The 24602-nt window shown below is 35.7% G+C and overlaps 1 protein-coding gene across 1 annotated transcript in view; it reads right to left on the reverse strand.

The window, feature by feature from the left end:
- The window catches only part of LOC106101556 (protein sprint), a 90019-nt gene that overhangs the window by 9198 nt on the left and 56219 nt on the right, over positions 1 to 24602 (reverse strand). The window contains exons 3-16 of the mRNA XM_013280806.1: positions 16619 to 16940; positions 6762 to 6962; positions 6454 to 6638; positions 5704 to 5933; positions 5320 to 5546; positions 4882 to 5235; positions 4171 to 4707; positions 3707 to 3902; positions 3181 to 3572; positions 2967 to 3102; positions 2629 to 2778; positions 2165 to 2300; positions 1847 to 1961; positions 1614 to 1709 (exon numbers count right to left, since the gene is read on the reverse strand). Of these exons, the coding sequence (XP_013136260.1) occupies positions 1614 to 1709; positions 1847 to 1961; positions 2165 to 2300; positions 2629 to 2778; positions 2967 to 3102; positions 3181 to 3572; positions 3707 to 3902; positions 4171 to 4707; positions 4882 to 5235; positions 5320 to 5546; positions 5704 to 5933; positions 6454 to 6638; positions 6762 to 6962; positions 16619 to 16940 (3277 nt within the window). The remainder of the gene's footprint in view (positions 1 to 1613; positions 1710 to 1846; positions 1962 to 2164; positions 2301 to 2628; positions 2779 to 2966; positions 3103 to 3180; positions 3573 to 3706; positions 3903 to 4170; positions 4708 to 4881; positions 5236 to 5319; positions 5547 to 5703; positions 5934 to 6453; positions 6639 to 6761; positions 6963 to 16618; positions 16941 to 24602) is intronic.

Genomic DNA, 24602 nt, shown 5'->3' on the forward strand with positions numbered 1-24602 from the left:
AAATTGGTTAAAGGGAACAATAAATATTGTATTACCTATACAAATTAATGTTTACATAACAAATTAAACATGGGAATTAGTTCACGGATGTCGATTATCGAATTTTTACCGTTAACCGCTTTTCAACTTTATAAATAGAACTAACTGCGTTTTGTTAATGTTTTCAATTAACTAGATCGTTATCACAGACCCTTATAAGGCTGCAAATTCAATAAAAATCGCGTGGGAAAGAAACGAATTGAAATAAAAGCTCGAGAGTGAACAAGACAAGAAATTTTATATATTTTTTTCAAGTATTTTTTTTGTGAAAGTTTAAATACCAGAAGTCATTGCCGTCTGGTTGTTTTATTTTTATATTTTTTGCAAAAAAGGAATGTTAAAGTATTTTTTTCAAGGTGGTTTATTTATAGATATCAGTCTCGCGTAACACTGAATAATTAAAATTAGTAGAATAAAACACTTCACAAAGGTTATGAGCTTCGCTAGCCGATGATCTAGACTAAGTCTAGGGAGAGGCAGCTACCATAACCTAGTCTTATTAAAAATGTTTTTTTATATCTATTTCACATTTTACTTCAAACTCAGAGTATACAGTTAGAGCGCGTACATATTTGACAAAATAATCTTACAACGTTGTGCGATTGTCGATTGTTTCGCAGCCAATTCAACTGTTTAGTTGCACAACTAAATATCGAATAATATGCGCACATGCAAGCTCATAGGAATCAAAACGAGACTAAACAATTGTACAATATTTTAGTCACAGTGCATGCTTTTAGTTTGACTTGCAAATGCGTATACGTGAGTTAAATATAAGTCAATAAATCAATTTAATGTCTAACAATTACAATAATGTACTAGATCTATTATCACGTGCTAGTTTATGTATTTTAATGTTATTAATGAGGAGCACGCGTCATTATGATACGGCCGCAGACTTTACTTGCACCCGAACTGTTTGATCAAGTGACCTCATAATTACTTCAAACAATAGAGTACTATTAAGAAAAATTATCCAGTAACATGATATATAACCCCATTAGGAGGCTCCCGATTTTAAGAACATTTCGTTCTCTTTTATCCTAGACTTAAAGATTTAGCACAATTATTGTATTGCACAATTTAATGTAATGTTTGGTGAAAAGAATCGGTAGGTATATAAATCCATAATACTAATGTCTGTTTTTAAACTGTTTTCAACAAATGGCAAATAAATAAACATTCTAAAGAGATTCTAAGTAATGTTATTTTTTTACATTTTTTTAAAGTCAATGATACGCTGAGTCATAAACAGATTTAAATAAAGTTTTACTTTTATTGCTTAGGATCAACGACACGCAGTCCTTTTTGTAACACAGATATAGATGAAGTATCAAGATGTATAGAAGCTTAGTGTTCGAGATATCAGGTACGTCGCGTTCGGGTCACAAACATAATATTATTATTACAATAAACATGTAAAAAGAACTTATAACCAGTCCTTCGCACATACGTCATTTGTTTTTCGTATCATGGGATAAGGTACAATATACTATTAGAAGAGTTTTTAATAAGAGAAAAATGACAATATATGGCAAGACGACTAGTTAAGAAGTTATGTCAATATAACTTACAGTTTCATAAGCTTGGTTTCCATTGCAGGGAGGAATGAGGCCGTCCCACTGCGAGCTGTCCCACGGCTCCGAGAATACTGTGCCGTCGTCACTCGCCTATTGGGCAAACAGTTACAGTTACACTTCAAATTGTAAGATGTCTTTTTTAATAGTTTTGTCGACGATAAAAAATTCATAATCTTGTACATGTGAACTAATAACACCTGTAAAGATGGTATCTTAAATGTGTTTACCTGTTCAGAGAGGGGCCTCAGATCGTGCACATTGTCGTAGCAGGAGGCGCGCGGCGGCGAGCGCGGCTCCTCGGGCAACGCCACCGGCTCCGCGTTCAACTTCAACTCGGGAAACCTGAGTAGTAATTCCAATATTTATTTCCTTTCAACTATGCGCCCACGTCTACGTCACAACCGGAAACACTATGCCAATTTGACATCTATCTGAACTTGAAGAACATGCCACAATAGTATCCTTCGGTTTTATTTAGTGGAAGATACAAATTATCAATGAAGAAACGAAGATAGAAAGAAAGACTTGTATTGAAGGCAAGTTACTTATGAGCGACGACTTGGTGCACGGTGAGGCGCAGCGCGTCGTCAGCCCCGAGCCGCTCCTGCTCTGCCAGTGATGGGAACGTGCCGCTCTCACCCACGCTGCCCGCACCTCCTGGCCCTCCTTCTTCGTTCTTATCTATCAAATAAAGAATTATCTTTTATAATCATAATAATTCATTGAAGTAAAATATCCAACGCGCAATAGTTACCGACTTAAAAAAACCATTCCAGATTTAACACTGACAAAAAAAAAATACTTCTCAAAGAAGTATGCTATAGAACAAGGAAAACAACATACCACAGATCAAATGAAGCAATATGGCGACGAGGACGAGGAAATATATTTTTGCTCCTTTTACTTTTGTCATAGCATATTACTCGACGCCTGAATTAGCTTGTGGTTAGCAAATTCCTGTGCAAGAAGTGCAAATTCTGGGTATTTTAATATGTTTAGGTATACTAACTTATAAACTGCCAGCTGGAGTCGACAGTCCAGGGCTGGTCGGCCTTGCCCGGCGGCTTGCAGACGCGCGGCGGCTCCACGGCTCGCATCTTCGGCTTCGTCCGCAACGACACCAGGTTATCCACTGATGTTGACGTATTTGGAGACGAGGCTGAATGAAAACAATAATATTTTTATAATAAAGAATACCAGCATTTATATGCAAGAGATTTAGGATTGTTTTTGAGGATATTCCTAATTTATCATTATTATTATTAGAAAACCTGCTCTAAACGCTTCTTTCGCTGGTCTTTTTGACTTAAGTAAATGCAGTAAAAAGTAGAGTATTTCCATACTTACGTGACAGTTCTTCAATACTATGCATGTCTCTGAGTGGATAGTACGGGTGGTTCTGTGTCGGTGGCTCTGAGTACCGCTGCGACAAGTTCATGCCGACTCGCAATAGTTTTCTTCTTTGCACTTGTGGAAGCGCAGCCTATAATATAATGAATTCATTATTACTATTCATAGAGAAAACAAAATCACACTATCAAGTGAGTTAAAACCTATTTACCTCTTTCAAAGCGTCGACAGGATCAGCGTAAAATGGACTACCAGCGTTGTCTTTGTCAGTATCTTCAGAAATAGTTTCCTTAGTATCATCCTCTAGCTTTACAGTCTCCATACTCTCAGTCCTATAATTCTCTCTACTCTTCAAAGCTGCTTCGATTTCTTCATTTAATTTCTTATTCATGTTCGTAGAAATGTTCAGTTTGTCGGGTCTTTTTGGTACAATCTCTCCTTTACTATTGGTGGTTGCTATTATTTCACACGACCCATTGAAACTTTTCTTTAACGAACTATCAGAAAGATTTTTCTTCTCGATTAGACTTTCGGTAGAATTTAGAAGATGGATATTTTCTTTTTCTAGGATTGACTGGGTACTTTTTGCTGCATTGAGTTTTGCTGTAAAAGTAAATGTTTAGATATAACTATAGCTGTCCTAAATTATTTAAATTCAGTAGCTTAGATGTGGCTTGTTCATGCTTTGATATTTTTTGTAATTTTCTTTATTTAAAAATTTAAAAATATATACTTACGCAATGTGTCTGGAAGTAAATCTGGTCGTTTGCTTTTCATTAATCCATTATTAAAATTACTATCATTCTCGGATTTCAACGGTTTGAATGTAGTACAATTATTGCCTTCAGGACCCCAAATATCTTCATAATCACTGACTTTATCCATTAAAGAACTTCTATAATAAATACCAGGTGATTCAAGAATATCTGATTCCTGAAATAAATATAACCTTTTATTATTATTGACATATGAGTTATTAAAATATATTTATAACAATTGATGAGTATACTTGATTATATTGTCATGCAATTAGTAAATATAGTACATTACACACAATATATACGTCGCGTGATGAATTGTGCATGCTATATTTTTTTACTAGACGTAATATAATTTGTACGATATATTCCTTACATTTTTATATTGCGTTAGCGTACTATCTCTCTAATACTATCGAATTACTAATATGCCTTCACCCTACCTGGTAGTGTCTGGATTCCTTTCGTAGGGAATGTTTGCTTCTCCGGGATCTGCCAGATGGCGTAGTACTCGTTGTATTCATGTTGGGAGATAACACTTTTCCTATCGCGGGAGATATAATATTTTGGTTCGAAGTAGGAGAGAATACGTTCTTATTAGAAATAGGTGAACTTCTGGAAACGGGTGAAAATATGTCACTTTTATTGGTCTGACTCGACGGAGAGAAAACTCCGCTTTTAGAAGATATCGTATCATTAGATACGGGTGAATTGATTTGACTCGTCGGAGAAAATATTCCACTGGTGACGGAGTTCGTGCCATTCGGTGAAACTAGTTGGTTTGGATCAAAGCTATTGGATTTAGATAAAGAATTGACGATCGGATCTACAGATTCTGAAGTATTTGTTTGAGATTGCGGTTCTACAGGAGATCCAGATTCAATATTTTGTTCGACTTTCTGGCTTTTAAAGCTGCCGTGTAAGGAGGTCGTAACGGCTCTGACACATTCCCCTTCTGGTGACTGACGATGCGTCATATTCTATATAGGAACAGGAATAATCATATCAGTGTACACCTTTTTTTAAATACAAGTAAATATTTTAGGTTAGAATATATTAAGAGCAATTGGCTGTATAAATATAACTAAAATATATAAATTAATATCATGCAAATTATGCACACGACATGCAGAATCACGTGTAGTGTTTCTTACCTGTGTGTCCCCGTTACATTCGAACAAGCTTTTGACAACGTCCACATTGGCTCCTGCACCGTTGCTATTAATGCTGGCGGCGTTAGACGTAAGCGTTAGTTGCGATCGATCGTGTGTTCTCTCTAGCATGTTGTTACTCTGTACGTGTGAGTTGTTCGCGGTGGTAACGGTTACGTTTCCATTTTTGATTGGATTGAACAAATGTGTCTCTGACTTTGGAGACAAAGACATCTTTGTAAAAGGTGGTTTAGCCCATCTCGGCGGGGGCGGAGGGGGCGTTGTTTTTACACTGTTAGTCTGTGTCGGTGAATGAGCGTTTGTCGTAGGAAATGTGTGCGGTTGTGTGATATGAGCCTGAAAAGATGTCAAGCGTTGATTAAACTCAAATTAGAAAAAGACACCGATAAGCTGCTAGATTGTAATATTAACTTTACTCACTGTACTTGAGAGGAGGTTAAGCGTGTTGGGTGGCGTGGGCCTGGGCGCGCGGACGAAGTTCCCGCTGGGCTTGGCGGGAGGCGAGGGCGCGCTCCTGCCCTTGAACGTGCTGAGGCTTTGGCTTTGGCTCGGCGGAGACTCGGAGGTATCAACTGGTGACATTTTTAATACTACATTTTGTTCCTTTTCAAGACTAAAAATATGCTCACGAGAATTCGCTCCAGCGCCTAAAATTTTAGAAAAAGTTATTTTTTAATTTTTCAATCAATCGAAACAATATTGCATTCGAAATCGAATCGAATCGAAACAATGAAAAGTAACGGTTGAGTTTTTACTTATACATATTTATTTTTAAGCATAAATTCATGCAATAATCCCACTTACTGGCATTAAAACTGCTCAGACTAGATCCGGTATCAGAGGGTGTAACCGCCATCGGTATAACGCCATTAGCAAGTTGGCACGGCGACATCACATTCTGCGGATTGTTCTTAGGATTGGCCATTGGATACCCCCAGAACTCCTGGCCCAGTAGCGTGAGCGAACTGAGCTGGTGACGACTTTTGGCCTCACGTAGAGCGCGGGGCAACTGCAGCTGAACTGGTAATTCGTCACTGAAAACAAAATAATTGATAACTAAATTTTGCTTTGAGATATTATAATCTATGAAGACTCCTTTACTATACTTATACTTTGCATAAATCAAATTGCTTATAATGATCACTACAAATGTAGCCTTAATTCGACTAGAGCACGTTTAAGCTACAAAATTATTTATAGCTTAAACGTGAAATGGATAAAAGTGATGTATCGGCAGTAAAACGTATAGGATTAGGCGTTCAAAGCCGGGACGGTTACAAAGTAGATTAGTGTTATCGTAAACCGTTTACAACCACGTAAATAGACTTACTATTACGCTTAAAACAAGGAACAGAGAGAATGTTTCTATTGACATGTTACGAGAAGCTGAGAAATGTTATAACTTCGATAAACATTTGAGTGTTCTGCCTAGATTTAGAGGATATGAAGGAAATTGAAAAAGAAATCCTTATTTTGATTTTTTACATTTTACTATAGAGATTTTAAGACTTAAAGAACTATTGTATGATTCTTAGAGCGTGAGTTAACACTTACCAGCATTGCGAGTAGTGTGCGATGAGTTCGGGTATGTTGTCGAAGCGGTTGTGTGAGGTCTCGAGTCCGATGCGGCCGCCGGAAGCCTGGATAAGGTAATGTTCGATGTACGGCCCCTTGTCCGCCGGCAGGCGTACGCTGATCGCCATCGTGTCCGGCTGACTCGACTGTCGGACTACGAAGTTCTGAAAATGAAATAATGAATGTCAAAATAAAACTGTCATCGAACACTAAGAGATATACCATAGATAATTTCTATAAGTTTGAGCAATGGAAGGAAAGGACAAAGTATACGACAAAACACGTACCCCTTCCTCTTTCCCCTGGAGTAAATGAAATGCCCCAGCCCTCTGTATCCCGGGCAGAAACCAAACAGGATGTGTCCTGATGAGCCGCTCTAGCAGACCGATGTCGCATGGCGGCTGCTCCTCAGACCCCGACCCTGAGGACCCCACTGACGAGCAGTCGCCTCGAGCGCCCTCGCCGTCCGACGACAAACTCTCTCGACTCTGAAATTTTAATTTGGAAATTAGGATGTTCCAGAGTTTACATATTAATTATCATATAATATTACAATAATAATTATTTAATAATATTTCAATCAAGAAAATTATTTTAACAAATTCTTAAAATTGCATTCTTTTAAACATTTCAGTAATAGCTTTTTGCTGAGTTGTTATAGTAAAATATTATTATTAACTACGTAGCGTAGCACATCAAAGAAAGGTAATTAAGTACTACAACCTGTTTTTGACTTTAATCCGTAATTAAATGGTTCATTAGTAACCAATTATGACCTAAAAGGATGTTTATTCCTTTTGATTTTAATTAAAATTAAAAACAGATATTTAAATAAACACTGTTTTTAGAACAAGACAAGTCCAGATATAATTTAAGAGTACGAAAAGCCCATCGCATAAATTAATTTCAACACTTCTACGGCTTAGTCTATGGTGTAAGGCGTAGTACACATGTTTTATGGTTTAAATATTACTTACGATGGCTATGTTCCGGGCAAGTTGCCCACAAGGTTGGCGACACGATCGTCTGAGCAATTTCGCTGCCTACTGCGAACTATATAGCCCTACATTTTCTTTTGATTAAATTTGTAGCTGGTGCCAAGACGGTTTTAAAACCTCCTCTCGTTGGATCTAGCGACTTGCGATATCGACGATGCAAGTTTTAACTACAGTCGTTCAGTTTAACTGTGGGACTGTTCCGAGATAAGTTAACGATATTGTTATAGTAGGACATTCAGACATTTAGATATTAAAGTTAAGATTTCCTTTTTAGAAATTGTCATGAATAAATATTTTATGGGCACTGAGCTGTACAAAAGTGGTTTTACGATTCCAGAGTTACATTATTTTAAAAGACGGAATTAAAAACAAAAAAATTAAATGAATCGAGTGTTACAGTAGGGTATAAGTTTTCATTAAAAGTCTGGTCCTGATCTGTTAATAGAAGACGAGAAAATATATAAAAGCTACCTTTGTCATTTAATAAATAAAAAAAGTTATAAACAATGGAAAAACGAACTGGGAAAAGTTTTTCAAAAAGATGATAACATATTTTGCGACAAATTTCCATGACGTTCACTTCAAACAGAAGGAAGGCTCTTTGTTCACGGAGTTGGAAATATTATTACCCGATTTCCACGCAAAAAGCCTCGGCGGCATTTGCTACAAAGGCATAAGTCAGGGGTACTGAACTGCGCGTTTATGGCTGGAAAGTTTTTATATTTGAACAATAATTTTAATACCTGCAAGCACCCTGAATAGTTAACAAATTCCATTAATGTTAACTATTGCAACGATTCGTTCGTTTATGTAAATAAGCTGTGATCTATAATGCAAGAGGTTTTGATGTCAAAGAAAAAATCTCGTACATAGATCAAGTCTTGTACATCTCTCCGAAACTATAAGTATCGAAATTGACTGTATAAACCAACCAAAAGCATAAAATGTTTGTTACCTCTGGTTGCGGCAAACAATTTCATATACCTTCATTTCTCCACAGTTTAGTTGCATTAGCCTTGTTATTATACCAAAGTAATTTCTATCCTTCTGGGCAAGTGGTATTAGCAAGGCAACTACCACTAGAGGGCGCCATCCTTTTAAAAATATATTCCACCCTCTGTGAAATTTCCTCTATTGGTTTTATGAATTTAAAGTGGATAAATCAAAATTCAAAATATTACACTTGACATATACGCATCTGATTTACATAAATACGACAAATAACTTTAATTCACTACCTAATACTGAGTCCTTTAATGGTCACTAACGGAGATATTTAGTGTTGATTTAGTATGAGAAATTATTACTAAGTAGGTGCTTTTTTCTGGCTAATATGAACAAACCAATGAAAAATTGTACGAAGAAGATACGCAAACGTACGCTACGTATTTGAACTAACGAACGTAGCTCGTATTTCAAATACTTCGCATAGCTGGAGTGCAATAAATATCATAATATTGAATAAAGCGGTATATTTATGTGGTACGATTGTCTCCAGCGGGCGGGGACGCTGGCCGCTAGTTAATTGTGATAAAGCTCTGCAGCCGGTTAATGCTCTGCGGTGCTTAGTGGACACGAATTTGAATTGAACACTTTATTAGATAGGTATTTTGTGGTAAATTAATTAATAGTGTCCGAATATACGAATGTTTGTTATTCAGAATGAATTTGTTAATTTAATTTTAAATCAAATGATAGACTAAATAACAGTATCGTAGCTAGATCGAGAACCAATTAAACATCGTTTTATAATAAAACCAATAAGTTTGCATAATTATAATATAATAATAATACATGAATAAGGTAAGTAAGGAATAAAAATGTAGGACACATTTATAGCAGACAGATTTGTTGTCACATGACAAAAATAAACCTAAATTCTAATTATAATTGACTTGACTAAAGTGAGTATTGGTTTCACATAAAAGAAGGTAGACCGAGCATTACCTTCTTTATTATTCGAACAGTAAATAAACTACAACCGTTTGTAAAAAATATTTTACATAATTTGTTCCGAAAACACAGGTAGATAAATTTACTATTCAAACCAGTACTAACAAACAGTACTTTCTGTAAGCAGAACCGTTTCAACTGGAATTCACAACAGTCTTAAAGTTACTGACGGAGCGAATTAAACTTTGGCAAACCAACAGCGGGTTGTTTGGTAAACACTTTGATATGCGTAGCTTTAGATAGCAGTGTTTGTTAACTCAGTTACCGACAGACTGGACAAGCCAGACAGAGGGTCAAATACTGGAAAATGATTCCTAGCAGATGTTAGTTTAAAGCTATAATTTCATACATAATTATAGTAAAAGATAAAGTTACTATATTACTAATAGAAGTGAGGCTTTAGACACACCCATAATGAATGTCTAAATGATTTTCCAAGGTCTTTCTTGCAATATTCGTGTGTTCATTTTATATTTATCAACACTAATGTAGCACCTATTTTTTTTATAACATAAGGTGGCAAACGAGCAAGCGGCCACCTGAATCCGCCAAAATGGCGAAGCGACCGCTGCCCATCCGCAATTACAGATGCGTTGCCTACCCTTATCCGACGGAGGAGGAGACACACATAAAGAGGATATTTCCTCTTCTTAAGCATCTCCTCCAACGTCAAATCCTCTTGCCCTTCCCATCCTCTCCTTATAAGAAAAGGTTGGCAAAGAGAAATGGACTTAAATTAGGAGACACGGAATTGCTTCCATTTCACGCCTGTATTCTGTGTGGTCGTGGTAAAACGGGCGAGCCGGCCCATTCGTGCTAAGATGTTAAAGCGGCCTCTACCACTGTTACAGTTACCTATCATCTTTGACAATACATATTTATATATCAAAAGGTAGCAAACGAGCAACCGGCCACTGCCTGTAGAAATCCGCAATTGCAGATCCGTTGTCTACATTTAACAGATGGAGGAGAGGACGCAAATAAAGAAAATTCTGTAGCCTGTTTTCATTTCTGTGGCCTTTATTTCCCTTTGGCTGATTATTACGTGACTATATTAATAACAATTTTAACGAAGGTAACCAATAGCTAGTAATGCATCAGCAGCGCTAAGCACTACATATAATTACTAGAAAGTCTTGTGAACATCTTATTCGTCAGCTAAGATTTCTCCAAGGTATCGTGAGATGTAATTTAAGCCGCCTATGATATCGCAGCGAAAGGAGAACCCCCGGAAAATTAACTAATTTAGATTGAGAACGCTCTTCGTTACATCAAAGTTGTTTCTATAATGAAGTTTAGAAAGTTTAATGGGACAGGTTGAGTATAAGCAATAATAAGTTATGTAACTTTAGGTAACAATAACATTTTTTTTAAATGAGATTTTATTTTTAATCTGGCATGTTACAATATACACATATTTATAAAATTAGATTTACATAATATTCAAGAAAAAAAACGCATATTTACGTAAACACGATTTTTGCACACGACTTTTTTTTTAAATTTTTGTATGTAATGTATTTGTACGTCCGCAAATCCCTCTTTGTTCGAGGTAATTACCTGGTTGTAGAGATTTTAAGTGGAATTTTCCCTACTGGAAGGTAGCTTACGTTTTGCCATTCTTTGTCATTGTTTTGAAGAATTAGCGGCCAGCGGTACTTTTTAATAAGTCTCTTATTGTTACTTTTAAGCCACGTTTGTGTAAATTAATTTATATTATCAGTTTAACTAAATAATTTACTTCAAAATTCAAATACTTAAGTGACTTTAAACATAAATGCTAAAATACGTAACTTATTTTCTATAATATTTTTCAAAATAGTATTTCATTGTGGTTCAATGTCGGTAGATTACAAATGAGTTATGTGGCTACACCGCGCGGCTCATGCACTGATAAATAAAAAAACATCGGCGGTCGTCGTTATTGGTCCATAAATTAAAGTCCAGCCGCTAAATATACGAACTTATGTACTCTGCTTACTGCACCGGACAGACTGTCGAAATTACCAAAAAATAACTTGAAAACTTTAGTATGTATAGAGCAATACGTATATATTTTAAAGCTTCAAGCCCAATGTGAAAATTTGCAACTTTAAAATGTTAAATCTACTCTAATGGACTGCTTAAATAACTATTGAAGGACTTGAGTGTAGCATTCAGAATTATTAATAAATTTTGAGTAATACTCAAAGTACGATTCACAAAGTATACGCAGAGGAAATTTACTTTCTCCAGAGATTTGAAAGAGAATAAATTATAAGTCAGACGCGGCGGTGGAGACGTGTAAAATTAATTTTGTCGTAACAATGCAATAAATCATGGCTAAGTTGTTATGTTGGCACCGACACGTTAGCGCTTCTACGCTTTGAGTATATGATTTATCATTTACACGATATGATTTTGTTGTGTACGTTCGAGAATGCGTTCGTGTATTGATTTCACTTTTTAGTGATTGAAATCTCAATTTCGACATCAAGCTGTAAATCATTAATTATATTAATATTATAAATGCGAAAGTTTAGATGGATGTTTATCAGAGTTTGTAGCCTAAACAGCTGAAAGGATTTCGATGAAATTCAGTATCGGTATAGAAGATAGCCTGGAAGAACGCATAGGCTTCTCACTTTTGTTTTATTTAATCCCACGAGGACGGAGTCACGGGCGTAAGCTAGTACAAGATAATTGTTTGAAGAATAAGACATGTAAACGACAATATTTCAGCTTTAATATATGAAAAACAGGCGATTATTCAGCTCTAACGAACAAAGGTAACATATTAATTACAGCAATATTAACACAAATAATTCACAGATTCCAACGTAGCTAAAAAGCGCTTTAAGCTATTCAATAACCCTTAAACCCCAACAATAAACGGCGAGAGAGAAATTAATTTCGCTATCAGTAACAATAATAATTCGTAACATTGCGGTAATGAATCAAATGCGACAATAGCCCTGCGCCCGGCGCCCGTCGCCGGCTGAGGTGTTAAATTCACGGGCACAATAGATACGGGAACGTTCCGCTAAATTGCACCTCCACGAAATATGGCTCGCGATTTATGTAGAAAGTTGTCTGCTATTAGTTTTATACAGGCGCTAAATGTTGAATAGCTTCAGGTCGCCTTATGAGTGCCATCCAGAACTGTCCTTTTTATATACGAAGTTAGACGATCGCTTGCGACAAAATTTGCGCAATCAGTAATGATATATAGAGAAATATAAACGATACTTTATGTTACTCAAATCCCGATAAGAATTGCTATTACAGTCTACTACGGTTATAGTACAAGATATGGACTTTTATTAATCTAGTAAAGGTTTGTAGCAATTTCATTAAAACGGTAAATGTATTTCCCTTCAAATTGTTCAACACCGTGGCAACTTGAATGTGGCGAACCATGTCAAGGCTTCATGTGAAGTGAATTATATCTGAACAATGATATCGCGAATTCTAAAGTGATTGATAGCAAGGTATGATTAAAATGGGCTTATAAGTATAGCAAAACATGAATCGTTTAAATTATTCTAATTAAATAAAAGTCGTGAAAATCTTAATACTCTAACAACGTGAAGTAAGCTAAACTTTCGATATGAAAACAAAAGGCGAAGGATTTCAAAATACACCCCCTACCATGCGACATTTCTCGCCGAAAATAATTACGAGTTCATTTTAATCAGCGCAAAACGCACCTACGCTTCCCCTAGTCGGCGACTTCGCAATCTCTTAAGTACCAGCTGTGCTCGCAAAACCCATAAAAATATACAACAGTCGACGTTCAGTGTCGCATAACAGTTGACTTTAGTAAACTTCGGAAGAGCGTGTTAAGTATCTCACGTGTTCAGTCTCGGGTAATAGCGACGACGTTTTACTGGCGACTGAACAACACCTGTGACGTTCCTAGAATAGAATGTTTACTGGGTTAATGACTTCAGATTGTAAAGATCTGCGTTCTAGTTTACAAAGGAGTTAGTGATACTATAACACGCAAGCAGTAGATAGAATCGTTTGACATCAAACGTAAATAAAAACAGCAATCTAAATATATCTTTTATATATTATATTTTAATAACCTATCTAAACATATTGTAACTTTGAGTCAAAGTTAAATAAGTTCAGCAAACAGACATCGCCAAAGGAATAACGAAAAATCGTCGAAAGCAAGGCTTATAAAAAATGGACAAGAAATAACGTAGGAAAGAAACAGTTATTACATTGCAAACTCGAGGCGGCGACCCTTTAGTTTCTTCAAGTTCAATCAAAGAGAGCAAACAGCGTTTGTGGTCCAAAGGACGCGCGGGATGTCAGGGGTAGAGGCGAGGGGGAGGGAATTGCAAGTACAGATGACTCACACGGGGTGGTCGGGAATCAATAAATCGTTGGACCAGTCGCGACTTCCGCTAGGATGGCTGCAGTGCGATTTTATAAATTAATTGGTATTGAGTTTCACTTTGAAGTAATTAAATTTTAACATGCTCTTACCCACCTTTGCCGTCCCCCACGTAATTTTAGTATGGGAAAATTCTTCTGTTTTTATTAAAGACTAACAATTTCTAGGGAAAGCTTTTGAAATGTATAAAATTTTATTTCTAGTTTAATTAATTGGAACTTGTAACTAGTATGAATGTTTCTTCATTTTTTAAGAAGTGTGATTATTTAACAGCATTAGTTATAACTTATCAAATAAAAATTAACAATAACGTAAAAATCCAGTGAGCCGTACGTGAGGATCAAAGGACGAGCATTACGTTAATGAGAGGACCGGAAGTGAGAGGGCGCCAGCCGCCGCCGGGGACCGGCCGGTCCAGCCTGTATTGACTTGACATCTGATTTACGTTATTTACAACAAATTAGGACTGTAATTGTTTTAATATTGTAATTTCATTAAGTGAAAGTAACTATCTAAGTGAAGAAAAATCTAGATTTAATATTAAATAAAAGTGCATAAGACTATAAACAAAATAGTTACGTGAGGCGAGTATAAAAATACATTAAAGACTAAACAAAACGTGATAATGAATTGTCGAGCAATTAAAATTTGGTAAAAAGACAAAGAGGAGAGAGTGAATTTATTGTTGCAGTGTAAACGCAGCGGTGCAATGGACGGGAATTATGCACAAATGGCGTTAACTCTTTTTTTTGAATTGCACCGATTAAAATCCGCCATTGGAGGGTGTTAGGGTGAAGACGGAAGTGCGGCATAGACCGATAATCGCTTCGCGCCGACTGAAACTTTCAATGCTTTGTTGTTTTTTGTTCTGTTTTGGTGATAGCACTTTAAAGTATGAGTAAATAGGGGATGTTGACTTTTGTTTTTATTTTTTCGCTAATCGTTTACATTCATAGACGGATATGCGACAATGCAAGAAAATTTAATTTCATAATATATATTGTGTCGTTAGAAAAACACAAACTAGACCCAAACTTTTTTTTATATTTCATTTACAACATAAACGCCGTAGGGTATAAAAAGTTTAAGTAAACAATTATATTCTACAAAACACACCAAAGACAAAATAACATAATTTTCACCTAAACTCCAGTCAGCGTCAATGATATTGAGAAAACAAATAATAAAACTTAAAATATTTACCCTAATGTGCGAATAAACACTTAACTAAACGACGCTAATAACTTACTGCGACATGTAACTAAGCGTAAAGTATACTTAGTCCCATACATTGTTAATCTGAGGACGGACCCGCGGTCTAAATTTGTAAAAGTAGTTCACGAGTGTCATTTACGAGCCACAAAAGGCACTTTACAACGGCTCGGGGACATTCATTAAAGGGTTAATCGTCAACTCGACTGTACTGCAAGTGTAGTCATAAATATTAACCCTTTTGATGCCAGTATCGTATAAATACATGAACATTTTTGTTATCAATTAATTATTTTGCTCAAAACATTGCAATTACATACTAAATTTCGTAATTTACTTCTACGACTTCGTAGTCATGAGTAAAAGTTGACATTCTACTAATTAGGCAACGTTTTGACGATTACTGTTTTGTATGTTTTATTAAATGTAAGAACACACGTAAATATAATGTTGACTTCAACATTCACTTAGCACAAAATTAGTTTAAGAAATCTATAAGTGATTTACTTCCTTAACAATGTATTTTCGCTTTTAATTAACGACTTTGTATTCGGCAGTTAATGATTTCCATTTCTACAGTTAAAATAGTACCCATTGATAAAGCAAGAGATGCATTTAGGTGATTTCATACAACGCGCCACTATTGGCACTTAAGATTAAAAAGCTTGGTATCCGGCGTTTGGCGTAACAGTTAACAATGGACGCAAAGAGTTCGTGTAGTACTGGCGACACCCGCAATTGACTGGCAAGTAACAGCCGAGAGCTCTCTCAGCCTGAGTGCATTCTGAGTGCAACTGACTATGCCTACACCTTCATGTTGTAACAAAACAAAAGATAAAAAAATGTTTAGTGATTTCAACACATGATTAAAGGTGAAAAGTGTACTTTAGTTTAAACTTAAATATATTTTCTGATGCTGGTTCTTAGAGTTATTCGAAGAATCGGTATAAAGTATTTAGTAGTTTTAAGAACCAAATCAGAAACTGTGTTTTCAATCTTATTTATTTTAATACCAAATTTTCTGGTATTTTCATAAAAGCAAAATAAAACTCAGAAATGAAAGGAAAACACGATAGGACGGAATGAATTTAAATTTATTTAAAGCGAGAACAAAATTTATTCCTCTTGTCTCAATAACAGCTAGTAAATACTGGCCAGTTGTAAAAAGGGAAACTAAAACAGTCTGGAAAACTAACCAGATACCTACGGCACGGTTCATTAGTCGTACGGAATCAAGTTCTCTTCATGAATGGAACTTTTTAAACTTCCTCGTAAATGCAAAGAATCTCTTGACGTTCCGTTTGCAAGGACTACTCGTATATCGTATTTGTTTTTATAACAACTTTTCACATTAAAATTCTCTTTCAGGAATTATATTTATGTTCACACTTTCTCAAGACGTGATTTGAAGACAATTTATATGTTTTTAACGTAACATAGATGAATGTATGCAAAAGAAAATGGTAAGATTTATCTTGGGACGTGTTAAGAGAAACTCATATCAATACATTATGTCATTGACATGTTACATCTAGAATCTAATCTAGCTCGATTCGATCGCTTTGAATTTAAACCTATACTAATCAATGCTCACCTGACTAAGACTGTCGCCCACGCTGCCGTCACCATCAACCGCTCTAAACAGAGCGTCTTTATCTCGTCTGGACTTCCTGTCGTGCGCCTCTCTCATAGCTTGGCTGTGCAGCCGCTCGAAGTAGTCTCTGGGCTTCATCGGTGGAGGCTCGTCGTCAGGCGGCGGGGGCGGCGGAGGCGCGGGGGGCAAGCGTGTGCGCGGGGAGCTGCGCAGGAGCGACCGCTCGTCGTCTTCCGTAGAACGCTCATCGTGCTCCGAGTCAGAGCTTCGGCTGTCGCGGCGTCTTATACCTTGGAGATGCGGCTCGAGGAATGTTGCATTCCTGGAACAATACATATCGAGTTATTCCTACGAACGTGTTAAGTATAACACAAGGGTTTTGGAGGACTGTTCATAATTTCTAAAAATTCGCATCACATTGACGAGTACAAACTGTTGTGAGTGACTATTGGATATTGATTAAATCATTAACGAAATTGAAACGCGATATTATAAAATTATCAACAAGTAACACTCATATCAAACAATGCATTTATTTGCATAATGAAATACATTTGCAGACGTACAGATATGGCAGTAATGCAATTCGGAATGTTAACGGTAGCTAATATGAAATCGATTGGCGAGGCTCACGCTGGCTGGCACATGGGGCCGACCAGACTAAAGGGACATTAACTAAGATTTATTTCCTCAACATGGCGAGCGTCGCGTATTAATTAAAAACCTCTAGTGCAGCCCCCGCACGCAAGTGCGTCGGACGACCGTTTATAACAATCGCCAAACATTCTCAATAATTTGTTTGCAGTTACGCCTGTGGTTAATCGTTTTGGCGCAAAATTCTGTTGTGGTAATTTTAATTATCTGTTGTATAAATAGCGGTTCATCGGTTATAATATTGTAGTAAATTCTAAGGCCGCTATCTTACTAATATTATAAATGCGAAAGTTTAGATGGATGCCTGGATGTTTGTTAGAGTTTGTAGCCTAAACAATTGGACGAATCTCGATGAAATTTGGCATTGATCTAGAGGTTAATCTGGAAGAACATATATGCTATTTTTATTTTTTATAATTCCACGCGAACGGAGTTGCGGGTGAAAGTTAGTACATTTTCATAGTATAGTTTGTAACATAACACAAGCCGTATTTAATTTATCTTTAAAATGCTATCAAAAACCCTGAATAAAAAACACATACCATTTGATTTATCTATCAAAGCGAGGGTGAAACTGTACGGATTAATTGGGTGTCATGTGTTTAGGATCATAAAAGCGGTTGTAACAACAACATCCACATGACACGGAGGTGACGCTCAATTTGCTCACCCTGCGAGCTCTACACCATCTATGTATAACTAACGATAACGACAATATCGTGTCTACGAACCTTGTTTAATCTTTGAAGGGTATTATGTAAACAATAAATTGTGTATAAGAGCGTGCACATCTGAAACTAAAATATCGCACAACTGTTTTAGTCTCACTTTGATACATGGAGGTGAGCACACTACTCCATTTTTTTGTTGTATTGGCTGACAATCGATAATCGACAATCGCACAAAAATTGTGCGATAATTTAGTTTCGGGTGTGTGCACGATCTTAATGCTACTAAATTTTAAAATTTAGATTTACGTACATTCAAATGAGAATTAAAAGAAACTTTATTTTTGTCTGTAGCACTTTTTCTAATACAAAAACATTAAAATAGTAAAGAATCACTAAGTAAAAGTAGTTTTTAATATTTTGTTTTTAACTTTTAAAATGACTTGATATTGCGGTATGTGGTGACGCGACCACATTGAAAACTTTATCCAAAATTAATGAATTTATGAAAATAATTTTCACGTAACATAGACGCGCGACCACATGTGTCCGTGCGAGAGTAATTAGTCTGTCTATACACCTGCGACGTTGACGTCGAGTTATGGCGATATTAATAACGGTGGCGTAACGAGCACGGGGTGGACAGAGGTCGACAGTGGCTACGGTATTTGATACATTTTACACAAATCGATTTATCACTTTAAAGTTGCCTTATCTACTGCCTGTAGAGATTAAAAAATATTTAAAATAATGATTTTTTTCCCATTTCTTTACTTTCATAACTAACCAGACTTCTACTTTGAATTGTCTAAGATTAGCTGAATTGAAAATTACTGGTGATTTAGACCGATTATTAACTAATAATGGTCACCACTTGTCGGTGACATATCCAAAGAACCTGGTCTTAATAATGAAATACAAGTTTCTATTTTTTCTAAAGTATTGTATAAGAAAATGTTTACGCTTGGTTTTTAAATTAGAATATTTTTAATAAAGGCGTCTATTACAATTTTTTGTTTTCTTTTGTCTAAGGAAACAATGAAAACAAAAGGGACACATAAAACCGTTTTTGTCTTCGTAGTTCAAAATTTAGCTCGAGGGCCGGTAAATGTTTCGTAAAAGTACTGAAACTGTCTCGAAATAATTTTCCTTTTTAATAAAAGAACCCAAGGGCGAATGGCATCCGATGTTTGTTGGGATATAAGGATGGAGGAGCAATCTTTCAGTCGAAACTTTGATTGTAAAGAAACGGACTGGACAGAGAACAGCCTTTGTATAAAATACATTTTGCCATTTTTCGCGAAGAGAGCTGTAAAGATGACAAACCTTATCATCTTATTGAATACGCAAGTTAATAACTTATCGTCGTTGGAGAATGTTTGCTTGGTCCTGTCTCTTAAAAGTCAAAGAGTCTAGAGAATGTGTCTGTTGCTGTTGTATTGTCGTATTGTCTGTCCCGAACGCGACACCCCTAATGGTTTACTTTTGTTTTTCTTCATTTATTCCCCGCCCGAGGCTCAGCCGAACGCATAAAAGAATTACAGTCCGTTGCGAGTTTTAGGTTAATTCCATAATTGAGATTATATTACTTAATTAAGAAAAGAATAATTGATCAGTTAACTTTAGCTTACTGGATGTTTCAAATTGTATTTTGGAACATATCCAAATTAACTTACGAGAGACAAACGACTAGCTCACACTAGTTAGTTTGTTCATATTAATGATGTAATTAAGAAATTCTCTATTTTCGTGTTATTAATTGATGGTAACGCAAAAAATATTTTCATATAAGTAATGAAATTGGAAAATCATATTGATGTTAAGATACCTGTTATTTTATAGGATAAATAAGATGGATAAAAGTAATTTTTTTATGATTTTTAACATTTTAAAGAAAATTATTCGTTAAATATCCGACAGTGTAAAGTTATTCTCCAGATATTGCAGAAACGTTGCAAGAAAAAAGGTACACAGTTTTATTCCGCACTAGTCATTTCGTTGCCCTATTTTTAGGGAAACCGTTTTTTTTCATTTACCTTTTCAGTATTCAGCGTAGAGTTTTCTTCGTGAAATAGTAAACAATGGAAACTTGCACACTTCGCGAGCGCTGTTGTTACTTGACCTAAATTTTTCTTTCTTTAGTTTGCACAAGCTTACTACCGTTTGCCTTTTTTACCTTTCCAGAATCCTTTTTCAGGCCAGGTTTTGACTGTCAAAAACATTTCGAAAGTTTATTCAACTTCATTGAATATACACTTAATCTATACTATTATAATAAAGCGTAAACACACACTTCTTTGTTGCCTAAGATGTCAGCAATTACAGCATATTTTTAAATAATTCTTTTTTAAATATAAAGCCCTACACTTACATCAGGTTTTAGGCTATATATTTTCACGCCATTAAACTTAGGGAGTAAATATTTTGGATAAAAACTCTAATGTGGGAAAGAGACCTTAAGTTGCTGTCAACATCAAGGATGCAAGATTGCCAAGTTTTGTCATGATATGTCATTTTGACATTTGCAATTGACAATTTGACACATCTAAACAATAAAATAATTTTATGCTGATGAAATCGCACGGGAACAGCTAGTAGACGTATAAAATATCTAACTACAGTGAAGTAAATGACTCATAGTAGTTATTTCATATGAAAAAAAAACTACATCGATGGTCTGCTAAAAGCGGTCGCACACCTTTGACTAAACTATTGCACAACTGTTGTGCGATTGTCGACTGTTTCGAAGGCCAATCAACTGTTTAACTGCCCGACTAAATATCGAGTAGTGTGCGTGCCTCCATATATAATCAAAGCGAGAATAAACCGTAAACTTAAGCAAGTAAGATAGTATGTATCATTTACAATACTAAAGTTGCTTTAAATGTTACACTTCGAATTTAATTTCATTTACAAAGCAAATCATTTTGAAATACTTAAATGGCTTTCCCCGTTACGGAGTTGTAAATATCGTAGTACAGTGTAGTCGTGCTGAAAACAGTTGGCCAGTGGCGCGTGAATACCATCACAAAGGAGCGGCCGGTGGAATACTGAATAGATCTCTTGCTTGCCGACTGCACAGCCGTCCTGATTGTAGCAGTCTGGAATTTGAATCGCTCGAACTGCAGTTTGTATTGTTTAAAAATGTTTGCGACTTCTGATTGTTGAATGGTGAATATCTGAGTGACTTACGGAGTTCTAAACAATTTTATTCAGCAAAATTATAGACTTTAAAGTTTTTAAATTTGTGGAAGTTATGTGTAAATGTATAAACAATACGTTCCATTTAAGGCATCGACGAACATTCTAGATTCCAATTATCCATTAAAAACACAAGACCTTTAAGTAAAAGGCAACGGCCTACATACAACCCACAGCTTCTGTATTCGTCATTCGACTCAAGGATTTGTAATAGCGTGGTCTAATGTCATCGATGTTTATGGATGACTAGCTGTTCCCGTGCGGTTTCATTTGCATGAAATTATAAAAACTTTATTTTATTGTTTACATTTGTCAAATTCTCAACTCAAATGTCAAACAAAATTACCGTTACCATAATTACCTTGCTTTTTCAATGTTGACAGCTTGTAGGTTATGGTCCCTTTTCCACATGAAGGTTTTTTTTTCAATTTATTTACCCTCTAAATTTAATAGTGCGAAAATTTATAGCCTATAGCGTGTTGTAGTGTAGGGCTTTTTGTTAAAGAAATAATGATTCAAAAATATGTTACGATTTTTGACAACCTACGCCACGAAATAGTGCCTGTTTACACTTTATTATATTAGTATACTCGTAGATATAGATACACACCGATATACTGATATTGCCAGTGAATATAATTAAATGTTAAACTTTTAATTTTAAACTTTTTTATGTCAATTATGAAGAGTCGGCTGACGCTGACGCTGTAGGGCTCTCAAACTGCTGATATCTGCGCCACTTGCGCCGCGTAGCGGCAACAGAATGCACTTTATTATGTCGCCACTTGAAAACATGCCTCTACCTACGTATAAAATTGTAACCAAGTAATATTAAAATCGTTCGGTTTATCAATCACATTATGATTCGAATTTAAATTAAAAAATATGTGAATAAAATTGTCATGTCATGCATTAATGTAATGAAATTAGTACTTAGCTGATCAACTAACTAGGAAAATATGAGTAACAGTTAGTCTTGAGCAAACTTGGTCGGCTAGACAACTTCCTGAACATGAGACAAGTGCAGAAGTTATAAAATATTGGTTCCTTTAGTTTTGCATACTCAGTCAACGTTATTTTTTTTTATTTGATAAATCTTTCTGTTTAAGCCCTTATGAGTTAAGTATAATGTAAAGATTAGTACATTTAATGTTACATTTCATGATCATCACATGTTTACCTCAAATATAACAAATGACGAACGCACTATTACATCTGTCTTCCAAAGCGGGTGCATGCATTTGACTAAACTATCGCATAACTGTTGTGCGATTGTCCATTGTTTCACAGCCCATTCCGCTGTTTACTTGCACAACTAAAAATTGAGTAGTATGTGTACCTCCATATAAGCTTATAGTAATCAAAGCGCGACTAAACAGTTATACGATAGGTTAGTTAAAGGTGTGCGCATGCTTTAAATGCCATATTTATTTTAAATCAAATATTTGCGTATCATATTTGCTTCCGCGTTTTTTCTTATTTATTTCTGTCTCGATGCACTCAGTCTCGACAGACCTAATGCTGTCGTTTGCGTTCGACAACCAATCAAATCGTATAATATACATTGAAATGAAGTGGTATTTCAAACTAGCTCTGGGACGTGACATTATTGAGATGCTCAATTTATCTGCTTGTTAGATTCTTATGACATAAAAAAAGATCTTATTTTTTTAAACAACTTTTTTTTATAGCTTTCGATTATCGAATGGCTGATAGATCTTCAGAATCTATAAGATTTTTATTTAATCTTAAATTTAAAAATATAGCATTAGGGTTTTTTTAATGGCTTCTATTCCTCTTATATACATTTAAAGGTACAGTTGATCAACGAGTTTCATTTGATTGCAGTCACATTATTAGGTTGTTAGCCTTGTAGGAAATTTCTCACGCGGCAACTGTACAATACAATCAACTATGTTACATTATTTTTTATATTAATTTATATTTTATGGAAAAACATTTTAAAAACCTTTCAGGTAATGAGTTTAGTACAAAGGAAACTAAGTTAAATTTAAAATGTCAGAAAGCTTATGGTAGAAAATCATTCACAAATATATAAACACAAATTATATGATTCGGATACAAGATCGATAATATTCTAGAAGATACTACGAAGACGATTGCAAATATCAACAAATGTTGAAGTTTAACGTTAATTTATTAGATTTAGGGCCTGTCCCACCAAATTGTTAATTGCCTGATAACAATTGAACGAGTAAAATAAGTGATGGATATCGGATTTTGTTCCCTTATCTGACAGTGTCGTCATTTTTAAGATATATTAGCCCCTATCAGCCTCTGGTAGGACAGGCCCTTAGATTATAACGATATAAACGCTCCTCAGTAACTAAACAGTATACGTTTGTTCCCGGGTGGCGTTCAATGCACCGCAATAACGTACATCGATGCGCGTTAACCAGATTTCTCCGGAAAGCCTTTTATAATATCTGTTCGACGCGACGACGCCTCTGCTAATGCGATTATAACTGCATCTACTGCATAGTTACCTATAGCTCTACTCTGTTAACTGACACTCGGCTTTTACACGACGGAAACTCGACGTCGCTACGAAATGGCGCAATAATCAAATTGAAATTTTGCGATACAACAATTTGTCAACGTCATAAGCGACATTCTGTTGTTTTTCGTAGGTAAAAAATTTAACTCAACGCAGCTGATTTTTGATCAATCGTTTGTGTTTTGTTTTTCATTTATTCATGAATTAAATTGTACACAGTGGGTTAAAACGCAAGCTATTACAACAGCTGATATATTGTTATTTGGACTGTAGAAGCTAAAGAACAATAAACAGATTAATCTTTCAAATTATGATAAGAAATATGAACAACTGCGTTTTACATAACATTGCAAGAGTAATGTTCACTTCACCTTAATCTGTCCGTTAAAATTGCACATATTAATATCTTTCAAAGTTAATCACTACATTGCAATGTTGACCTTTTAAAATATCACCCTCGGTTTTTGCAAGCTGATTTAAATGCGTTCATATTGCGTTACGAGCTCGTTGAAGTCTTGACCTTATTTCCAAATTACTGCATTAATCAGACATGTGTTTACATAACAATATTATATGATCTTTGATAAGTAAAATTGGCTTTAAATGCAATTTATCTGTGCGCTTTAAGTCAATTACGTAAAGGTAGAATTAATGCCGACCCGTCGGCCGGCCCAGATACCGCTGGCGAGACGCCGTAGAGCTGGACCTGCGCGAGCTAGAGTCGATCGGCTGGCAGGCGACGACGCAGGACAGACGACGCTGGCGCTCTCTCGTGTCGAGGCCAAGACCCACTTCGGGTCGCTGCGCCAACGCAGTAAGTAAGTAAGAATTAACAGACAAATTAATATTCCACCTTTAAGCGTTGATGAAGTATTGAAAGTCCGACAATCGATGGACAAGATTACTTCACATGTGTTTAATGTGTCATTTTTAAAAAGTATTG

This window comes from Papilio polytes, unplaced genomic scaffold (genome assembly GCF_000836215.1).
Source record: "Papilio polytes unplaced genomic scaffold, Ppol_1.0 DF823980.1, whole genome shotgun sequence".
NCBI lineage: Eukaryota > Metazoa > Arthropoda > Insecta > Lepidoptera > Papilionidae > Papilio > Papilio polytes.